General features: G+C 39.4%; 1 protein-coding gene across 19 annotated transcripts in view; it reads left to right on the forward strand.

Annotated features, from left to right (window-relative positions):
* Positions 1-24,032, forward strand: part of TCF4 (transcription factor 4) — a 557,076-nt gene that overhangs the window by 272,649 nt on the left and 260,395 nt on the right. For all 19 annotated transcript variants that reach the window (XM_070743535.1, XM_070743531.1, XM_070743524.1 and 16 more), the window contains one exon: positions 23,124-23,188. In XM_070743535.1, the coding sequence (XP_070599636.1) occupies positions 23,124-23,188 (65 nt within the window). The remainder of the gene's footprint in view (positions 1-23,123; positions 23,189-24,032) is intronic.

Genomic DNA, 24,032 nt, shown 5'->3' on the forward strand with positions numbered 1-24,032 from the left:
ATATTTGGACTTCAACTCCCAGAATTCCGCAGCCAGAGAATGGTGGCTGGGGAATTCTGGGAGTTGAAGTCCAAATATCTTCAAGTTGCCAAGGTTGGGAAACACTGGTCTAGTGAACAAGGTACCAGGAAACTGTGAGTTCTAGTTCCGCCTTAGGCATGACATTGGGCCAATCACCTATTCTCAACTCAACTCACTCAAAGGGTTTTTGTTGGGGAAAATAGGAAGAGGAAAGAGCATTAGATATACGCTGTACCTTCAAATATTTATAAAATTAATAAAATAAAAGGTGGGATATAAGTTAAACAAACAAATAGCACTAGCACTTAGACTTATATGCTGATTTACAGCCCTCTGTAATATGTTTACAAAGTCAGAATATTGCCCCCAACAATCTGGGTCCTCATTTTACCCACCTCGGAAGGCTGAGTCAGTGTTGAACCTGGTGAGATTTGAACTGCCAAATTTCAGTCAGCCGTCAGTCAGCAGAAGTAGCCTGCAGTATTGCACTTTAACCACTGCCCTACAGCGGCTCATAAATAAATAAATATTCTCTCTCCAGACATCTCACTCAACTATACAAGTTAGAGTGTGTGTTCATCGATGTATGTGTCCTATTTGTTTTCCCCGTGGGTCTCCAGTGTTTCCTAATTAGGTTTAATCATAGCACAGACAAAAAAAAAGTAATATTGGCCAGAACAGAGGCAATGCTTCCTGACATCATCCTTACGAATGTAAGATGATGGTGGTGATAGTTATGATGGAGGTAAGAGATCTTCAAACTTGACAACTTTAAGACTTCTGGACTTCAACTCCCAGAATTCTCCAGCCAGCTATTCTGTGGATTAAAGTCCACGAGTCTTAAAGGTTGCCAAGTTTGAAGACTCCTGATGAAGATGATAACGATGATGGTAGAAGAATAACGAACCAGAACGAGTCATTATCCATGGCACTGAGAAGTAGGTAGAAGTGTAATAGAACAAAAAAGAAAATTGTGCTGGTAAGCAAGGAAAATTCCCATCATTTTCAGCCAAATAATTGAAATGGATTTCTTTGATCAACCTTTTCTTTTAAACCAAGAAATTATTTCAATCACAACTTTTGTTCAAAAAAGAAGTACAGTGTTCCCTCGATTTTCGCGGGGGATGCGTTCCGAGACCACCCGCGAAAGTCGAATTTCCACGAAGTAGAGATGCGGAAGTAAATACACCATTTTTGGCTATGGACAGTATCAGGACAGTATCACAAGCCATCCCTTAAGACTTTAAACCCCTAAATTACCATTTCCCATTCCCTTAACAACCATTTACTCACCATTATTACTGGTACTCACCATTGAATAAGACACTTAATGATCCTGATATTTATAAACATAATTATTTATTAACAATAATTATTTTTTTTGTTATTTTTTTGCAAAAATTACTAGTTTGGCAATGACATATGATGTCATTGGGCGGGAAAAACCATGGTATAGAAAAACACCCGCAAAGTATTTTTTAATTAATATTTTTTGAAAAACCGTGGTATAGGCTATTCACAAAGTTCGAACCCACGAAAATTGAGGGAACACTGTATTTTAACAGTTTGACTATCAGTATAATAATTATAGTAGGGTGAGCAAGCCAAGTGCCGGTGAATTCTTGCAACTGCCTTACTTGGGAATGGAATTGATCTGCCCCATTTTATCGACTGTGAACATTTTATTTTGGAAGAGCAATTTGTCTTGCCTTACTGGGGATTTTAAAACCTAAGGCTCTTGAATTTTGACAGACATGTCTATTGTGGAAGGTTTTGGAACTGTTGTGTAGTGGCTAGACATGCCTGGAAAGGTGGAGTGTTGTGTGAATCTCAAATTAAAGCAGTGTGTATGGTCATCACTGTTCTATTTTGGAGTCTCTTGCAACATCCAGCATTAGAGGAGGTAATTGGTTAAAAAAAACCCAACCCTCCTAGTAAGAATATCCATAGCTATCATGAGGAAGTAATAAGAATACTCTTCTAGCTTTAGGATTTAGGGGTAGTGATTTCTGACAGTCTCAAAATGGGTGAGCAGTGTGGTCGGGCGGTAGGAAAAGCAAGTAGGATGCTTGGCTGCATAGCTAGAGGTATAAAAGCAACATGAGAAAATATTATTTTACTGAAAGAGTAGTAGATCCTTGGAACAAACTTCCAGCAGACGTGGTTGGCAAATCCACAGTAACTGAATTTAAACATGCCTGGGATAAACATATGTCCATTGTAGGATAGAATGCGGGAAATAGTATAAGGGCAGACTAGATGGACCATGAGGTCTTTTTCTGCCGTCAGTCTTCTATGTTTCTATGTGATCAGGACTATGCAGACGTCCAACAGTACAGTAATGTTTACTTTAAAAAAAATACAAGGCATCTGTATATTGCTTTAATTAATTTATTTTCAGTTTTTGCGTTGGCACAGGCATTTTTGGTGCTCTCGAATTAGTTAACCGTAAACATCAGATTTTCTCCCCTCTTAAATCTATGCGGTGTGGATTACACACTTTTAAAATTTTCAGAAAAGCAGATTACACCAAATTGGGGTTTTTCCTAAATTTAATACACAGTACTTTCATATAGGTTTTAATTTTGATTGCTTTTGCCTATTTATATTTTAATGAAGGTGACTTCTACCTAGGTAGGTGGATAGTCCATCAGGCATGTGATTGTCAGCAGTTTAATAGCTGATGCTGTGGTGTGGTGTTATGTCACACAGCTGACCCTGACCTGTTTCAAAAAGCAACTCAAATGAGGTCCCTATCTTCAGAGCCATATGTGGCTCAAGACATGCATATATAAAACGCTACTTTTAGAAGCAAATTTTGCCCATCTGATCTGGATCGCCATTCCACTCCCTTTGGGTGAACCAGGAATGGCTTGATAGGAATGCTCTGGGGCTGCTATTCAGTCTGTCTCAGTTAGAATGGCTCTCACTCTCAGGGACTCCTGGAAGTGGGTAAAAACACTCTTATATATGGCTTTTGATGATCAATGAAGCCTACATTGATCATATTGGTTTTAATGAATTTGTAAACACTGAGCCAGGGTGGCGCAGCAGGTAGAGTGCTGTACTGCAGGCCACTGAAGCTGACTTGTAGATCTGAAGGTCAGCGGTTCAAATCTCATCACCGGCTCAAGGTTGACTCAGCCTTCCATCCTTCCAAGGTGGGAAAAATGAGGACCTGGATTGTGGGGGCAATAGCCAAGCTCTGTTAAAAAAGTGCTATTGCTAACATGTTGTAAGCCGCCCTGAGTCTAAGGAGAAGGGCGGCATAAAAATCAATCAAACAAACAGACAGACAGACAGACAGACAGACAGACAGACAGACAGACAGACAGACAGATAGATAGATAAATAGATTGCATTGCATGTTTTAATTAATTTGTATCATAGTAGTTATTTTATATGTTACTAAGGCCTGTAAATAGCCTCTTCCTTGAGGAAATGGCTGGTCTAGAAACTATATTATGTATGTATGTATGTATGTATGTATGTATGTATGTATGTATGTATGTATGTATGTGACATATTTTTGCTGATAATGAAAAGGAAAGGAGACTGCTATAGATTTATTTACCGTTAACAACCCACTACTGCCCTCATCTGGTCATCTGAATAGCGCAAATGGGTGTGGAACCTTTTTGGAATTGCTCAAACTGATGAGACCTACTGGGATGTTGGCCTTGTAACATACTATATATTTGTTTATTTATTTGTATCCCGCTTTATTGTTTTTATAAATCACTCAAGGCAACCAACAAACACACTCCTATTTTCCCCACAATAAGAACCTTATTGGAGTGACTAATCCAAAGTTACCCAGCCAATTTTCATGTCTAAGGGAAGACTAGAAGTCGTGGCTTCTGGAGATAGCTCCACAACGGAAGGGCAGCCATAGAAAAAGTGCACCTCCAAGGTCTTGCTAGATGGCAAGATTTCAGGGAATGGACCTGGACTGTTACCTCCTTATCTGACTTAGCAAGACAGGTGGATGTAGTTAGGGAACGACAGTCCCACAAATAACCAGCTACTGGGCCATGTCAGGATTTAAAGGTGATAACCAACACCTTCAGTTGAACTCAGAAGAAAACAGGGAGAATGAAATTGGGGCAGTTACCCTTAAGATAACATGTTACTAAAAAGGTGTGCTTTTTAAAAAAAAAAACATTTGAACTAATTCTTGTCAGTGAAAAATACAAGGAAAGAAAAATAAATATGCAAATTAAAAGTGTTTAACAGAAACAGTATTTCATTGGAAAATACATGGCCTTGGTGGCGCAGTGGTTAGAGTGCAGTTCTGCAAGCTCTTTCTGCTGACTGCTGGCTGTAGTTCACCAGTTCAAATCTCTCTCAAGGTTGACTCAGCCTTCCATCCTTCTGAGGTGGGTAAAACTTCAAAAGAAAAGGATTTAGGGGTAGTGATTTCTGACAGTCTCAAAATGGGTGAACAATGCAGTCAGGTGGTAGGGAAAGCAAGTAGGATGCTTGGCTGCATAGCTAGAGGTATAACAAGCAGGAAGAGGGAGATTGTGATCCCGCTATATAGAGCGCTGATGAGACCACATTTGGAATACTGTGTTCAGTTCTGGAGACCTCACCTACAAAAAGATATTGACAAAATTGAACGGGTCCAAAGACGGGCTACAAGGATGGTGGAAGGTCTTAAGCATAAAACGTATCAGGAAAGACTTCATGAACTCAACCTGTATAGTCTGGAGGACAGAAGGAAAAGGGGGGACATGATGGAAACATTTAAATATATTAAAGGGTTAAATAAGGTCCAGGAGGGAAGTGTTTTTAATAGGAAAGTGAACACAAGAACAAGGGGACACAATCTGAAGTTAGTTGGGGGAAAGATCAAAAGCAAGATGAGAAAATATTATTTTACTGAAAGAGTAGTAGATCCTTGGAACAAATTTCTAGCAGACGTGGTAGATAAATCCACAGTAACTGAATTTAAACATGCCTGGGATAAACATACTGTATATCCATCCTAAGATAAAATACAGAAAATAGTATAAGGGCAGACTAGATGGACCATGAGGTCTTTTTCTGCCGTCAGTCTTCTATGTTTCTATGCTTCTAAAATGAGGACCCAGATTGTTGGAGGGCGATATGCTGACTCTGTAAACTGCTTAGAGAGGGCTGTAAAGCACTGTGAAGCGGTATATAAATCTAAGTGCTACTGTCCTGATTATTGCTACATACTGTATTTTTGGAGTATAAGACACACTTTTCCCCCATAAAAAAGGCTGAAAAATTGGGTGTGTCTTATACTGAACTTTTACGGAGTTTTATTTAGCCCTAATTAGGTGCTAACACAATCTTCCATGCTTTGCTAGCTAAGCAATCTTCCCTCTGACTGCTTCTTTCATTGCTACTCCCACCGACAAACAGCTGAGCCTTTTTTTCAGCCCTAATGAGATGGTAATGAGTGAACCGATCTTCTGTGCTTTGCTAGCAAAGCGATCGTCCCTTTGCCTGATTTTTATCAGAGAGAGAGAGAAATGAAGTGTTTTAGAAAATGTTTTTTATCTCCAACCAATCTTGAATAAGGTTCTAACTATAAGCAAGAAATCTCAGCTATTTTTAACTCTGGCAGGGCTATAAGTGTATTTTTGGAAACCACTGTGCCCTTCTGCCTGTGGGTGATGCTTTAACAATAGTTTTTCTCAACTTACTAAAACTTGATGCAGTTCAGGACAAAAAAGAACCATTCCGTATAAGATTTTTATTTTTAAAGTTATACCTAATTCAAGAAAAGTAAATGTGCATAGGTTATTTTGAAATCCTAATTAAAAGAACTGGATTGGATCCAGATGAAGGTAGACAGAGTGAGTTATACAAAGCAAACTTTTAAATTTCTTCTCCATTCACTTACCATGTTTTGGGTTTGTTCATCATATCTGTTTCCATTTGAATTCCTCCAAACATCTTTTGGACAAATTCCAAATTTAACAGTTCTTGTACTTACTCAATAAAAAAGCAACTTATTATTCGTTTGGAGGTGACAGCCTAACAAATTAATTTTTATGATTGATTGGAAACCTCAGATTTTATTCGCTAGGAAAATAAATTGATCTCAGAGGCTATAGAAGCAGCAGAATTAAATTGGACCAATAAACCTATATGGCTTTAAAAGATAAACCAAATTCCTAGAGGTATATAATAAACAAAAATGTAACCCTAATAGTATCATCCATGGATACTGATGATGAACAATTTAAGGATTAGAAAAATATTGCAAAACAGTAGCCTAAGACACTTCTTGTGGGCCTTTCATAGAAATGTGTTGGGCCAGGATAACTAAATTGTTAAACTAGACTAGACTAGGACAGACAGATGGCAGATGAGATAGACAGACAACATTAGCTGGGAAGAGACTACTTTGGAAAGCATAATTATTACACCTTCCCTTCTCTAAATTTTTAGCAATACGTAAGAACAAGCACAGTTATCAATTTGTAAATATTATCTTGAGACTAATAGTAGGAACATTCATTAAGGAAATTTTCTGTTCTGGTATATCACCTCTGGGCCATGTTGTGGTTAGCTCTGGCCCAGCTCCTGCCCTAAGGACTAATGTGGTCCCTATTTTTCTACTTGCATTTTTTACGTGCTTTTAAACTGCTTGGTTGGCAGACGCCAGGACAAGTAACCAGAGTTCACTGTTACATGGTACTAGGGATGCGAACTGCTGAGTTTCCAACCTTCTGATCGACAAACTCAGTGTGTTAGCTACTGAGCCACTGCACTCCTTTCAAATATAGTATAAGGCCATAATTTTCTAGACAAATTAGTAGCTCGGGCAGTACATATATTCTATTAAATTAAGTGTGACGACCATACAGTGAATCTCATTTGTCAAAGTTGAAAAATATTTCTTGGGCCCAACAGCACACAATTAGGGGCAAATATCAGATTTTAAAGAGATGACTGATGGCTTATGTGCATCAGATGGTAAGATTAAAACCAAACAATCACTGGTTCATTTTCACTGACACCAGTTTATGTGGCTATTGTGCACCATGATGTAAGAACTTCAAAAATATTGCATCGACCAATATTGAGGTTTTGCACAATATTCATTTATGCCACATATGCTGTTCTGACTAAGCCCCCAGTCAGCTATTTAGGTTAACAAAATCAACATGGGAGTTTGTAAAGTCCCTTTGCAATTTGTAGGTGTCAGAAACATTGAATCAGCCTGACACCAAAAACTGTCCATCTGGAAAGATCTTTACATTAAGTGCACCTCTAAGCTCTGCTTTGTCTTCGTCTTCTGATGTGGTATGTTAAACGGTATAATCTCCAGTTGTAATACCACATTACAGTGGCAATGTTATGTCTCTTTAGGAACAATCCATCTCTACATATATCAGTTGTTCATGTTTTGAAAATAATATCCATTCATCTTTTGCTGTATCTCTGGGGTGTATGTGTATGTATGTGTGTGTGTGTGTGTGTGTGTGTGTGTGTGTATGTATGTATTAATTGATTGATTGATTGTTTGATTGCATTTCTATGCCGCCCTTCTCCTGGGACTCAGGGCAGCTTACAATATCAATTTCTTAGACCTAAAATTGTTGCTGGTTTGTCTATTGATTTGAAATGCCAATGTAATGATTTGATTTGGGTATTGCAACATTATATCTGGGCAAATGTTTCATATTCTCTTGCTTTCATTCTCCATAGTGGGTAGAACTATTATCTGGGAGGGTTGAACTTCGTCCAATCAGCTGAGGACTAAGTCTGTTAATTTTGAATTTGGGGCTCCGCCTTACCTGGTATCCCCAGTTACGACTCAGTCCTCAGACTGGATAGACGTGGCTTGGTCATCTCCATTCCTGTCAGCATTTTTCTGAGTCAGCATTCTACAGAACCTTGTCATGAGTTGCAAGGCTCCTGAATTGTCATTGGAGGGTCAGGTGGATTGCAGCCATGAGCATTGGTTCATGTCACCACAGTGGTTGCCTGTGCTGTAGGAGGCATAGTTAAATAGAAAGATAGATAGAAAGATAGATAGAAAGATAGATGGATGGATGGATAGATGGATGCATGGATGCATCGATACATGGATGCATGGACAGTCTCATCACTCACGCCCCCCATGCCCACCAGCAGAGGTAGGTTTTTAAAAGCTTTACGAAAGACCAGGAGGGAGGGGGCAGTACGTATCTCCGGAGAGAGTCCATTTCAGAGGGCTGGGGCCACCACAGAGAGGCTCTTCCCCTAGGCCCCGCTAGTCGACATTGTCTGGTCAATGGGACTTGGAGAAGGCCTACTCTGTGGGACCTAAGTGGCCGCTGGGATACATGAGGCAGAAGACCGTCCTATAGGTAATCTGGTCCTAAGCCACGTAGGGCTTTGTAGGTCATAACCAGCACTTTGAATTGTGCCCGAAGACCAATTGGCAACCAGTGCAGCTCATGAAGTGATGTTGAAATATGGGCAGATCTTGGTAGCTCACGCTATAGTGGGACCCACTATGGAGAAGAGCCGTTGGTCTTACCTGTTACACCTCTTCTCATAATGTGGAACTATTATCCAGTCCCACCCAAGTTCTGCTGGGCATGGACAGTGTTTCTCTTTGCCATGGCTGCGACCTCCCGAATTGCCTGTGCTTTCCGGTCATGGCTAGTGTTCCCCTCTACCAGGTCTGTGGTTTCCTGAGCATTCTGGAGATGCCATGTCAATTTGGTGTTCATTGGCTTTGTCATAACTGGTGATACCAGGCAAAGCAGAGCCATGCATCAGGTAAGGCTAACACCCCTTTTGTACCTTTTTTTTTTTTTGGCTATCCTAACAATGGTTTGTTGTGATATCCGAATTTTATTAGGTGATGGTTAAAATCAAATATATCATAGTTTATAAACCCCTTTTACATCAAGGTGTCAAAACATCACTTTGAGACAGTTTCTGATTACAATAGCAGTAAACAGTGCATCCCATTTATTTTATTTTATTTATTTATTTATTTTATTTTAATTTTATTTATTTATTTACTTACTTACTTACTTACTTACTTACTTACTTACTTACTTACTTACTTACTTACTTACTTACTTATTTTGTCCAATACACAATGAGGGTTTTAGTGGGTATATATCTATATACACATAGTAAAATACATGATGAAGGTTATAGAGGAGATACTCATAGTAAAATATATCTGAGAAATAATAGAAAAGAAGATATAGTAATAGAACATATCAATGAAAGAATAGAAGAAGAGATATAGGAATAGAAGAAAGGTATAGGAGATATAGGAGAGCAATAGGACAGGGGACGGAAGGCACTCTAGTGCACTTGTACTTGCCCCTTACTGACCTCTTAGGAATCTGGATAGGTCAACCGTAGATAATCTAAGGGTAAAGTGTTGGGGGTTTGGGGATGTCACTATGGAGTCCGGTAATGAGTTCCACGCTTCGACAACTCGGTTACTGAAGTCATATTTTTTACAGTCAAGTTTGGAGCGGTTAATATTAAGTTTAAATATGTTGTGTGCTCTTGTACTGTTGTGGTTGAAGCTGAAGTAGTCGCCGACAGGCAGGACATTGCAGCATATGATCTGAAGTTAAAGCACGGATAAAAATGAAGAAAGCTGAACAAAAGAAAAGGAAGGGTTATTTTATACATTCTCCATTTTCTAAACCATAATTGAGAGATTACTCTTTTGTTTTTCTTTTCTTTTTTAAAATAATTCCTAAGATAAGTCAATGTTAGGATAACATTTTTTTCTGTGTTCAGTAATTTCGATGTCTATGTTGAATATTTTATTTCTTTGATATTCAGCTTCATTTTATGTCAATAAACTAGAAATTTGGGGCAAATTTATATTATTATAAAGTGCCAGGAACAGTCCTTTGGGGTTAGTCTTTGATCCTTTTGTGCATCACACTTCATGAATGTCTAGTACTGAACATTTAAGCTTCAGTCAAAGACTTCAAAAGGTTCCATAAGAAAAGAATCTCTTCCAAGTTATGGTTTAGTTCAGTGTCATAGAAGGAAATGCTAGGTCCCCAATTGCTTTCTTTTCAAACAAATGAAGATCCCCTGTAATGCCATGAAACTGGATTTATACTTCACAATTGTTAGATTATGTTTCATTAACGAAACTCACAATGGCTATGTTCACGCAACTCATTTAACCAGGTCAAATAAAACTTTCCATCTGCAATCAAACAACATGCTAAGTTTGACTAGTGCTTAACCTTGATTAGGTCCAGGGGGTGGTAGTTATTTATATATAGTGGCCCAGCCCGCAGTTGAAACCCAATTATTTGGTTAATTTGCAGTGAATTAGGCAGATCTATGTTGCTCCACATTTCTATTACTGTATGCCATTTATTGCCACAAAAGACTAGGAGAGTCTAAACAATGGAGCAGAATTGGACATGAATAGTTTATATGTGCAGTTATCTAAATAAAAGTGTATAGAATCACTGGAGAGCTATCAGTGAACAAATGAATGAATGAATGAATAGTGCATTCGGTTTATTAATTCCTCTATATATCTTAATACAGTACATTGTTTAGCAATGAGAAACTAAGATAGGAATAGAAATGGAAAGAATAAATCTAAAGTGTCGCCCAGAAAATTTATTTATTTATTTGTTTGTTTGTTAGATTTGTATGCCGCCCCTCTCCGTAGACTCGGGGCGGCTAACAACAATAATAAAAACAGCATATAACAAATCTAATATTTTAAATAAGTAAAAAACCCTTATTAAAAACCAAACAAGCACACACACAAATATACCATGTATAAATTGTGTAGGTCTAGGGGGAAAGGATATCTCAGTTCCCCCATGCCTGATGACAGAGGTGGGTTTTAAGGAGCTTACAAAAGGCGAGGAGGGTGGGGGCAATTCTGATCTCTGGAGGGAGCTGGTTCCAGAGGGACGGGGCCACCACAGAGAAGGCTTTTCCCCTGGGTCCCGCCAATCGATAATGCACCACATTTTTTTCTTCAACAATTATTTATTGAACACAATGAAACTTAAACACAAGAAAGAACATTGTTTCTTCTACACTCCCTATTTTTCCAAATAATCTCTGTCCCATTCTTTGGCCTTCCTCCAGGGAGACACAAGGGCGTGCATGCCCTATCAGTACCACTCCTTGTTCTGGTCACAATCACCTCTAATGGCCTCACCCTCTGTGCCCAGCGACTAACCATACTTCTGTCGACTGCAGATTCTCCATAAACTGCACACAAACATTTGTGAATGTTCCCAACAGTTTCTTTTTCCACAGTGAGAAATTCAATAATGACATGTTGCTTGTAACGTACAGTACATCACTTTCAAATGCCATTTCAAAATACTGCTGCAGCTACGCAGTCTTTCTGAAGAAACACAAAATTTAGACAGGCACTCCTGACAATTCAAATAATGTGTATTTAAAGTTTCGCATTCGTACTATTACTGTAGACTGAGAAAAAAATATGTGGTGCATTATTTTGTAGGCGACCCTCGTACATTCCAGTCACCCTGTTGAGAGTTGATAGACATCACATAGACATCTTATAGGCAGCCATTGTCTGGAATGGTATAGATCAGTGGTAGGTTTCACTTACCTTTGCTACCTGTTTGGGAATTGGAGCACATATGCGCAGCTTCTGTGCATGCACAGAATGTCTGTGATTATGTTTGGTCAGGGGTGGAGCCCTACCACCACTACTACCAGTTTACCTGAACCGGGCCAAAACAGTAGAAATGCACCACTGCTTGAGCAAGACTAGAAGACCTCCAGGGTCCCTTCCAACTTAGTTACTCTGTTTTTCAGTATATGTAACACCTTTGCATTTGAAACTTTTTACCTTATATGTACATGAAGACAATACTGTATAGTCTCATTTTCTAAGCATAAAGAACAGTTTTTCCCCGAACGCCATCACTCTACTAAACAAATAATTCCCTCAACACTGTCAGACTTTTTACTAAATCTGCACTTCTATTTTACTAGTTTTTCTCATAATTCCTATCATTTATTTATTAGATTTGTATGCCGCCCCTCTCCGCAGACTCGGGGCGGCATACAAATCTAATAAATAAATGATCCATTTCCTCCCACTTAGGACTGTATGACTGTAACTTGTTGCTTGTATCCTAAGATTTTTATTAATATTGATTGTTTCTTCATTGCTTATTTGACGCCTATGACAATCATTAAGTGTTGTACCACATGATTCTTGATAAATGTATCTTTTTTAGCCGCCCTGAGTCCACGGAGAGGGGTGGCATACAAATCTGATTAATAATAATAATAATAATAATAATAATAATAATAATAAGTCAAAAATGAGCAAGCAAATCTACTGTGGGACTTCCGACTTCCGACTGACCGAATTCTGAAGCATAACACACCAGACATCCTGATTGTGGAGAAAAAGAAAGTATGGATCATCGACATCGCAATCCCAGGGGACAGCAGAATTGAGGAGAAGCAGCTACAGAAATTACTGAAATATGAAGATATAAAAATCGAGCTGCAACGACTCTGGCATAAGCCAGTGAAAGTGGTCCCAGTGGTACTTGGCACGCTGGGTGCAGTGCCAAAGGATCTCAGCGGACATTTGAAAACCAGCGGAATTGACAAAATCTCCATCTGTCAATTTCAAAAGGCCGCTTCACTGGGATCAGCAAACATAATTTGCCGCTACATCACACAGTCCTAGGTGCTTGGGAAGTGCCCGACTGGTGATAAAATACAAAATCCAGCATAATGATCTCGTTTGCTGTGTTGTATCATAATAATAATAATAATAATAATAATAATAATAATAATAATAATAATAATAATAATAAGTCAAAAATTAGCAAGCAAATCTACTGTGGGACTTCCGACTTCAGACTGACCGAATTCTGAAGCATAACACACCAGACATCCTGATTGTGGAGAAAAAGAAAGTATGGATCATCGACATCGCAATCCCAGGGGACAGCAGAATTGAGGAGAAGCAGCTACAGAAATTACTGAAATATGAAGATATAAAAATCGAGCTGCAACGACTCTGGCATAAGCCAGTGAAAGTGGTCCCAGTGGTACTTGGCACGCTGGGCGCAGTGCCAAAGGATCTCAGCGGACATTTGAAAACCAGCGGAATTGACAAAATCTCCATCTGTCAATTTCAAAAGGCCGCTTCACTGGGATCAGCAAACATAATTTGCCGCTACATCACACAGTCCTAGGTGCTTGGGAAGTGCCCGACTGGTGATGAAATACGAAATTCAGCATAGTGATCTCGTTTGCTGTGTTGTATTGACATAATAATAATAATAATAATAATAATAATAATAATAATAATAATATACGCTGAAAGCATATGCACCAAGACAAATTCCTTGTGTGTCCAATCACACTTGGCCAATAAAATTCTATTCTATTCTATTCCAATTCTCATCATTCCTGTTGCCCATCTCCTCCCACTTGTGACATATAACTGTAACTTGTTGCTTGTATCCTTACGATTTATATTAATATTGATTGTTTCCTGATTGTTTATTTGTACCCTATGACAATAATTAACTGTTTTATCTCATCATTCTTGACAAATGTATCTTTTCTTTTATGTACACTGAGAGCATAAGCACCAAAGACAAATTCCTTGTGTGTCCAAACACACTTGGCCAATAAAGAATTCTATTCTATCCTATCCTATCCTATCCTATTCTATTCTATTGTATAAATCTCCCACTTATACCATGATGGGCACTTCAGTGTGTGATATTGATACTGAACAGAAATTCTTCTATCTCTTCCCCGTGGATTTTATTTTCTCCCCCCCCCATGCCTAGCAATTTAAAATTACAGAATGAATAATCCCTTGCAATGAAATAAACAATTTAGTCCAGACAGAAGCTGTTCCGTGATTGTGAAACAAGAATGTGAATATAAATGTTCCCCGACCATCTGAAGTCAAACTATATTTGAAGATATGTCACTATGCCTCTTGAATCCAACTGTCACAAAAGTTAAAATACAAGAGTATCACGCATGTGATAGAAGCGAGATATCTATTGGTAGAGCAAAGACGAGCTGACCTTTCTTTCTTTCAGAACAAAAGGAGAACAAAAGTTATGTGAGAGTTAGACGACTTGAATTTTTGGCTTTATTCAATTAATTTTTTCAGAGGAGGTTACTGAGAAGCAGACGGCTTCTTTATGGGATGACTGGAAATCCTAAAATGCTTTTGTGCTGTTTCCCCCCCCCCCCTCCTTCCCCTCATTTTGATTACAGTTAATCTCAGATGCTGGGAACTGCATAGTAAGCATCTGAGATTAGAGAAGATTCTTTAAAAAAAAAAAAATCTTGGGTGTTTATTGAGTGTCTGTATGTGTATTATGCCTTAGAGAAAAGCCTTGGCAGTTCCTTCTGTTTTTCTTTGTATGTACTTTGGCTGATGTGTATTCTGTCTGTTTATTTATTTAAAAAGGTATTAGTATAATTAATAATGCATTTCCTCTGAATCACACCCCGGGTTCCCACTTGTATAATAGTAAGTCATTGTTTGGGTCATCTTCTCTTTGTAAGTTTTATTTCGACTAGCACAACATAGGTTGGGTGTGTGTGTGTTGTATTTAGTAGTCAGTGCAATATTGCTCCTTGGAATGGGAAATCTAACCAGATATAGAACAGTACCCTTTTCTTGGTTAGTATGCAAATTATTAACCGGTACATTTAAGATTTGTTTTTTTGTTTTTTTAAAAAAATCTATGGACAGCAATGCTCCACGCAGTAAAAGACTTGAGCGATTAATGCTACCCTTATGCCTCTTTCGAGTAGTCGTAGCCATGGGGCTTGGCACTGGAACGGTTGTCTTTGTGCCAAAAAAAAATCCGCAGCGGCTGCCGCATTCTGGTACTGGAAGGTTGTCTCGAAAATTCCGCAGTGAATGTGTCGAGTTTCTACATTGTTGTCGGTTCTTTAAAAACCCGAACCCTCACGCACAATCCCTTTTAAGAAGTCGCAATTTATAGCGTCCCAGTCCACAAATGCACATTCAGAATTGCTGTTTCCATATAATACCTGAGAACGATGAACATGGCAAAGTAAGTATAAAAATTCCAAGCGAGCTTGGTTTGGTGTGTGTTAAATGTATGCACACAGATAGTTACTTAGAGAGCTCCCGCCAGAATATTATTAGCCCTCTTTCAAATTTTATTATCTGAAGCAAATATGCTAGTGAATTTTAAGCAGAAAAACCAACATAAATAAAGTAGCTGATTTTTAAATGAATTTTTCCCCCTCCAGAGATTTTTTTTTCCCCTTCCATGAATTAAATGACATCTACCTCCCAAAAAAAGTCAGTTTATTCCACAATGACAATTGAGAGTGCATCTATACGAGCGCTGTACACACACATCCATCCTCGTCCCTAAAGAGTTTCATGTAAATTTGATTATTCTGTTCTTAACTGGGAGGGACGTTCCTGGTTGGATTGGGGTACAAAAATAGAGACGTAATAAAAGTTAAAGGCTTACACTCTCAGGATGAAATATGCTCATTCCTGATCTCCAAAGCTATCTGTCTGGTGGTAAAAATGGATGCTACAGATGAAATCTTTACAAGGAGCATAATCCTTAAAAAAAAGAAGTCAATCTCCTGCTGGTTTCTGTGTCTCTTTGGTACCTCACAAGCTTCGACAGAGTCCTGGACGAGTGCCCATTGATGTCATGGAAACACTCAAATTACTGAGAATGATTCATGTCTCTGCTGTTCTCTCATCCTCCCCCACACAAATAGAAGTAGATTTTTAACCCTGACAACTTGTAATTTGCAGTGCGTTTTATTTTTGCATCTAGATAAATATTTTTTAACCACCGAAATTAAAATGAGACAGTTTGTATCTGATACGATAGCAAGGAGGAGGAGGACGACAGGTACTCGCATAGTAAATGAAATTCACTTGCCTGGTTCTTTATTCAATAGGCTGGATTTGTTAGCTTTATTCACCCATCTCCTCATTAAAATGTATTTTCGCCTGCTTGAGTTTGAGGAAACTCACCTTGGAGGTGTGAGCTGAAGTAAAACCTGTACTGTTCCTTTCCTGTTTAGGATATTGTTTTTCCTTGTTTTCTGTCTCATCAATTGTTCATAGACATCTTCCTTACAACAACAACACACACACACACACACACACACACACAATTAACTCATAATGCACAAAATCTCAAGTGAGTTCAGTATTTCTACTTTCCTATCTGTAGTTTTCATCACGGTTAAGAAAATATCCTTTTTTATGAAATCACCAAAAAAATGTGTCATGTTTTATATCCTTGAGCATGTAGACAAATTCAACTCGTAGTATTTTGTTTCGTGTTCTATTATGACAAGACAATTTTGAAAGCATGTGGAATTACCATTCCCCCCCCCCGTCTTAAAGCTAAATTCTAAATGACAAGTCAAATAAAAGTAGAGTTATAATTTTATATTAATGTTATGGGTGTACTTTTTCAGGGCAACATATATAGGAGATTTATTCCCAGCGCAAGTTCCATTTTTTTAGCAGACTAAAACTGAAAGAAAGTAGTACAGTGTTCCCTCGATTTTCGCGGGGGATGCGTTCTGAGACCGCCCGCGAAAGTTGAATTTCCACGAAGTAGATATGCGGAAGTAAATACACTATTTTTGGCTATGAACAGTATCACAAGCCATTCCTTAACACTTTAAACCCCTAAATTACAATTTTTCATTCCCTTAGCAACCATTTAGATTATTACTCACCATGTTTCTTTATTAAAGTTTATTAAAAAAAATATTTATTAAAGGTGGACGAAAGTTTGGTGATGACATATGATGTCATCAGGCAGGAAAAACCGTGGTATAGGGGGGGAAACCGCAAAGTATTTTTTAATTAATATTTTTGAAAAACCGTGGTATAGACTTTTTGCAAAGTTTGAACTTGCAAAAATCGAGGGAACACTGTATATAATATTGTAGATCTGTAAATGCCAATGAGAGGTGGGTTTCTCCTGGTGCCGTTCGGTGCAGTCGCATTGGTAGTGGAGGCCCGCTGGTGATGTCACTGTCATACCTCCCACCTGAGGAACTGACTTGCGTCCTTGTGCGGCTCACCCATTCCGTGCCTCAGATATCTCAGGTCCACTGACTCCCTTCCTTCCCTGCTGAGACGCAGAGAAGGAGAACAGAGCTTTATCTATCTCTCTCTCTGTGTGTGTGTGTGTGTGTGCCTCTCATCTGCCTCCTCCTGGCGGCAGGCTGTCCCATTAACGGCAGGAAAGGGGTGGGAGGGGAAGGAGCAACACTGCAGTGGTGATTTTCCTAGCAGGCTTGGGCCTGAATGCTTCTCCTCATTCGATGATCCCAGGCATCTTCACCTGTTTCGGGCTTTAGGGGTTGTGATTTCTGACAGTCTCAAAATGGGTGAACAGTGCAGTCAGGCGGTAGGGAAAGCAAGTAGGATGCTTGGCTGCATAGCTAGAGGTATAATAAGCAGGAAGAGGGAGATTGTGATCCCACTATATAGAGCGCTGATGAGACCACATTTGGAATACTGTGTTCAGTTCTGAAGGCTTCACCTACAAAAAGATATTGACAAAATTGAACGGGTCCAAAGACGGGCTACAAGAATGGTGGAAGGTCTTAAGCATAAAACGTATCAGGAAAGACTTCATGAACTCAATCTGTATAGTCTAGAGGGCAGAAGGAAAAGGGGGGACATGATCAAAACAATTAAATATGTTAAAGGGTTAAGTAAGGCCCAGGAGGGAAAGTGAACACAAGAACAAGGGGACACAATCTGAAGTTAGTTGGGGGAAAGATCAAAAGCAACATGAGAAAATATTATGTTACTGAAAGAGTAGTAGATCCTTGGAACAAACTTCCAGCAGACGTGGTAGATAAATCCACAGTAATTGAATTTAAACATGCCTGGGATAAACATATATCCATCCTAAGATAAAATACAGAAAATAGTATAAGGGCAGACTAGATGGACCATGAGGTCTTTTTCTGCCGTCAGACTTCTATGTTTCTATGTTTCTTGGGCTGCTGGAGGGGGACAGGTGGCAGGAACGATCTCTGTTGCCCCCCGCTTCAGCAGCCCAAGAAGCTCTGAATGTGCAGCAATGATCCCAGGCATCTTTGCACATTTTGGGTTGCTGAGGGAGGGGCAGAGTGGGTGGCAGGAGTTATCTCCATTCTTCTTCTCTCAGCAGCCCAAAAAGTCCTGAACGGCCCAGGCATCTTTGCATTTTCTGGGCTTCTTGGGTGGCTGAGTGCGTGGGGAACAAAGATAGCTCCTGCCTCCCCTTCCCTCCCCCTCTCAGCAGCCCGAGAAGCTCTGTGCAGCAATGACCCCAGGCATCTTCGCATGTTACCGGCTTCTCGGGCTGCCGAGGGTTTGGGGAAAAGAGATAGCTCTTGCCACCCATACCCCCCCCCCCACCGACCTCGGCAGCCCGAGAAGCCCCAAACACGCAGCAATGATCGCACACATCTTCTCACGTTTTGGGCTGCGGAGGGAGGGGTGGAACAGGTGGCAGGAGCAATCTCCATTCTTCTCCCCTCAGCAGCCCAAGAAGCCCTGAATGCACAGCCATGATCCCAGGCATCTTCGCATAATCTGGGTTTCTTGGGCTGCTGGTGGGAAATGGAGGTAGCTGCTACCGCCTGTCCATCCCGGCAGCCCAAGAAGCCCTGAACGTGTAACAATGACCCCAGTCATCTTTGCATATTCTGGGCTTCTTGGGCTGATTTGGAGGGAATGGGTGGCAGGAGCTATCTCTGTCATACCCCCCCCCCCCCCCCGCAGCAGCCTGAGTAGCCCTGAACACACAGTGATGCCTGGGATCATCGAATGGGGAGAAGCCCCCTAGAAGAACTGCTGCTGCGGTCTTGCTGCTCTCGCTATGGGGAGCTGTGATGGCAGGTGGGCAATATCCCCTTCTTCTCCATCCTATGCTGAGCTCCCCACTTTGCCACCAACCTTGGCTACCACCATTTGGCTCCTTCCATCCCTTCCTGCCTTTAATGAGCCTGGGGTGAGAGCTGCGTTTGCATGTGATGGGCTCCAAGCCTGTCCCTGCAGAGATAACCAGGAGGCCGCTAACCGTGGCAATACTATTTTCTGCGGAGGGCAATGGGATCACTGCCAATACTGCCGGGAATTTCCATCCTCTGCCATCGCCTCCACAGCTGCCCCTTCCGGCTGAGGGATTGAGCATCATGGATGAAGGCGATTCTCTCAAGAGGCTCGAGTATGAATGTGCCACCCATAAACCAGTGAGCATGGCCCCCACTGACCCACGCCACATCCAGGCTAAGAATTCAAATGAATTCCCATGTCTTGATTTCTCAATGCTTCAGATTCCCAAGTCTCGGTTTCTAGCACTGCACCTGGTAGAAGTGTGTTTGCATGTCAAACTCTGAGCAAGTCCTGAAAGTTTATTTGTGCCTCCTCTTTCTCTTCCCGCATCCCATTGGAAGCTGCTTAGTCAACTGCCTGCTTACCTGGCAAAACTGAAAACCTGACAATTAAGTCTTTCCCCCATCCCTTTGTTTGAAAATAAGAAGAAACTCACCTTTGACACTTTTGCTTTGCTTTTGCCTAAAGCTTCCCAAAATGGGTGTTTTCCAAAAGCTTAATCTTTTATCCTTTTAATTTTATAGTTTTATACTGTTATTCCTCAGATGAAAATATTGAGGACTGTTGAAAGATACTGTTGTTTTAACAGACCTCAATATTTTCATCTAAGCCAGTGGTTCTCAACCTGGGGGTCGGGACCCCTTTGGGGGTCAAACAACCGTTTCACAGGGGTCGCCTAAGACCATGGGAAAAGACAAATTTCCCATGGTATTAGGAACTAAAGCTTCTATTCTGCCTCCTTGGAATATATTTTTACAGTCCGACCAATCAGGTGTTTACAGTGAGTGTGTCCTTCTGAGCTTACAACTAATCAGCTAAAAGCTCTGTTGGGAGAATTGGTGCTAGACTTATGGTTGGGGGTCGCCACAACATGAGGAACTGTATTAAGGAGTCGTGGCATTAGAAAGGTTGAGAACCACTGATCTAAGCAATCCATGACTGAAATAAAAAATGCTCTGTGAGACTTGCTTGTCTTTTAACTATAGCATTTTTTGCATATATAGGTTGCTGTGCTTCCATGTGTATGCAGAACTTTTCATTTAAGATATAAAATAGCAAAAATAGTAATAATATCTCTCTGAAGTAACTAATACAGTATATGACCAGCAAACCACCCCCACCCAGTCACATGGCTGACAAGCCCCTCCCACCCAGTCACGTGACCAGCAAGCCACACCCACAAATAAGCCACGCCCACAGAGTGGAAGTTAAAAAAAACCCACCCTAATGCCAATTTGAAATCATGTGCAATTTAGAACCTTATAGAATGTATTCAGCTCACAGTCATAATTTTAATTGAAATTTAATTAATTTATTGGGCAAAACCTTAAATAAAACCTTATGTGCATTTAATTAAATATATTTTTTCAAAAACTTATTTTGACACTTTAAGAAACAACAGTTTCGTTTATTAAATGATTGTTCTATATTACATTAAAAATGTGAACTTTTTTTTCTTACAACTTGTATTTCAATAATAACCAGCCTGAGCATAATATTCTGTAATAAATAACATCCTTTAAAGTAAAGATGGTTTTACAAAGTATGAGTAGTAATTAAATGATTCATTTACACTGGTAATGTACTGTACTATATGTAGCTAGTTATTGTAATTTATTATATGCTTGACTGCAGAAACAGCCAGAATTTTGCATTATATTAGATCTGAGCACCCAAGGGTTTTTGTTGTCCACCAAAAGTTATGGAGAGGGTATACATTGTTTGGGATATCCAATAACAATGATTTCTTTCTGTTAAGCTGTTATGTCTGCTCATCTTAGTTGCACCTAATACCGTAGTTGTAAATTATCAAAGATTAATATTTTACTTTCTAACCACGGTTAGAATAATTTTATTAAATTTCATACCAGAAAGTTATTCATTTTCATGTCAGGACGTATCATAGGTTTTTGCTGACCTTATGGAACGGAGCTTCTAACTTTTCACATTTTCAATAAATCCCTACTTTGATTTACTAACAACCGTCATCTTATGTGAAATCCATTCCTCTGTTCTTTTCATCAGATTCACAGTATCTGTATCCAACTATATCATGTGCTGTTGCCATTTTAAAGAAAATGTTAGAGCAGTGATGGTGAACCTTTTTTCCCTCGGGTGCCGAAAGAGCGCGTATGCACGCTATCATGCATGCGCGAGTGCCCATACCCATAATTCATTGACTGCAAAGGGCAAAAACAGCTTCCCCTGCCCCCCAGAGGCCATCTGGAGGCTGGAAATGGCCTGTTTCCCAACTTCTGGTGAGCCCAGTAGGCTTGTGTTTCACCCTCCCCAGGCTCCAAAGGCTTCCCTTGAGCAGGGGAAGAGTAAAAACACCCTCTCCCATACCCCTGGAGGCTCTCTGGAAGCCAAAAATGTCCTGCCAGAGCCTCTGCGCAAACCAAAGATCACATATGCACGTTGGAGCTGAGTTAGGGCAATCGCTCGCATGCCACCAGATATAGCTCCACGTGCCACCTGTGGCACCCATGCCATAGGTTCTCCATCACTGTGTTAGAGCATGCAGGAAAATCAAAGAAAATACTAGAATTGGCGCATGGGCGAGTTTTGGATCCTTTTGCTGCCAGTTTGGTCAGGGTGCACTGTGCGCATGTGTGCACCCCCACAGCAATTAAAAAAAATCCAAGATGGCGGCACCCACGGAAACACCGATGGAATTGGCTCCGAGTTACTAAAGGTTGTAAAGAACCGGTTAGAACCAGTAGGAACCCACTTCTGAATTGGCATGAAATATCACAACCTATTTGTGTCTCCTACAACTCTGAGAAAGTTGAAACATTGTTAGAGAGTGATATACACTGCTCAAATAAATAAATAAATAAAGGGAACACTTAAAAACACAATATAACTCCAAGTAAATCAAACTTCTGTGAAATCAAATTGTCCACTTAGGAAGCAACACTGATTGACAATCAGTTTCACATGCAGTTTTTGCACATTCAACTTTGTACAGAACAAAGTATTCAATGAGAATATTTCATTCATTCAGATCTAAGATGTGTTGTTTGAGTGGTCCCTTTATTTTTTGAGCAGTGTATTTTAATATAAAACACTCTTTCTGGAACGTAACTGCAAAGATCAAATCATTCAATAGGGAATTCAGGTAGGAAAGAGTGAAAAATCAGACTTGTTAGGGAGTTTCTTTGCTAAGTTTACCATCTGGAGTTTTTGATTTATTACCTCTGACCCCACTGGTGACTGCAGTGTAATCAGTGAGAATTATTATGGTCAGGTCACAACATGGATAACCTTCCTGCTGTGCTCATAAAAATAAATTTATGCAGTTTTTAGGGGTGAGAAAGAAAAGGAAAAGAAAGATTCTGTTTCCTCCTTTAAAAATGATTGTCTCACATATATTATTCTGGAGGTTTAATGGCGTTTCCAATTACAAATGTAATCATAGCAAGCAGTGAAGGTATTTTAAAGCAGAGGCATATTAGGAGTTCTATGGCACAAGTCTATAGAAGAATGATGGTCAAGAACAGCATGCCATTGGAGTTCACCAAAGGACTAGAAGGCCAGGTTGAGCAAAATAAATGGAGGTCTATCATGGGTTGCCCCTTATAAGCAGCCATGAACTTCTCTCCTAGATACCATCCTTAATACTTGGAAGATTCAATCAATTGTGTATCATAAGCAGAAGCATAAAACAAGTTCCTGAGTTTCAAAACAGGGTGGAAGGTGGAAATTTGATTGTCTTCTATAGTTAGAAAATTGTGCTATTCAGATGAGAACATTACCTGTTGGATTAAAAATTTATTTACCAAGACCAAAGATGGTAGTGATGTGATTACTTTTTAAAATGCTTTTTTAAAGAGACTTTTTATAAAACAGGTTAAAGATATTCACTATAATGCAATAAATACAATACATTAAAAGCAATCACTCTTCTATACAGATTAATTAATTACAGGATGTATTCTTTAACTGTGTTATCAAATAATACTAATCTATTTCTCTTCCTCTGAAACAGGTAAAACAGAAAGAAGCTCTTATTCATCATATGGACGAGACTCAAATCTTCAAGGTTGCCATCAGGTAAGTGTCAGTTGATGGTATGAAGGAATGTGTGATCCCATGTTTACATACTATCCATCTTTCTGACTTATATCTTGTCTTTTCAATGAATCTTCAAGGATAATTCAATAGTGTTTGAAACAATAAATTACCTCTTACTTTTTTGATTTTCTATTGGTTGTTAGGTTGATATTCTGCTGTACTCCTGGTGAATTGTTTATCTATGTGATTCAAAAGATAACACTAGTGTTGCCCAATGACAATTTTTGGACAACGTATAAGTTCAACTTAAGAAATTGTCAGAATTTGTAGGTGATTTTTTAAAGTCTGCCTTTGGATGGCTATAACAATAAATTACAATTTCCATAGAGTCTGTAGGACGTTGTGTTGAAAAGAGGGTTCTATTGAGAGATAAAAATGTCTGTGAAAATATGATTTGTCTCTTTTTGTTTCTGAATTGTTTTTGGCTGGAAGTCAAGGCCAGCAGGCTAACAGAAAAAACATCTCAAGGGAAACATGTGAGCTAGAAAATAAGAATATTTTAATTAAATAATAAAATGCCAATTTAATACAAAGGTATAGCTTCCCAGTGTTTCTACCACTATATAGTTTGCATTTGCATACTTTAAAATTTCTAGAGAGAGAGTACCTTTGCCTAAAATTATTAAGCTGCTTGCAAGATATATATATATATATATATATATAGTTTTACTGCTTCCGTAGAATGCTTTATTCTCCTTCCTTACTTTTCTCTCCCTTCTTTTTTAGGACAGTTATTGTTTGTATTATTTGGTTACTTCTTTCAGCCCAAAATATACAATTGCCTACTTTGGAAGAAACATCCCTTTTTACCCCTTTCAAACTT

The sequence above is a fragment of the Erythrolamprus reginae genome, chromosome 2 (genome assembly GCF_031021105.1).
Source record: "Erythrolamprus reginae isolate rEryReg1 chromosome 2, rEryReg1.hap1, whole genome shotgun sequence".
NCBI classification, from domain to species: Eukaryota; Metazoa; Chordata; class Lepidosauria; order Squamata; family Dipsadidae; genus Erythrolamprus; species Erythrolamprus reginae.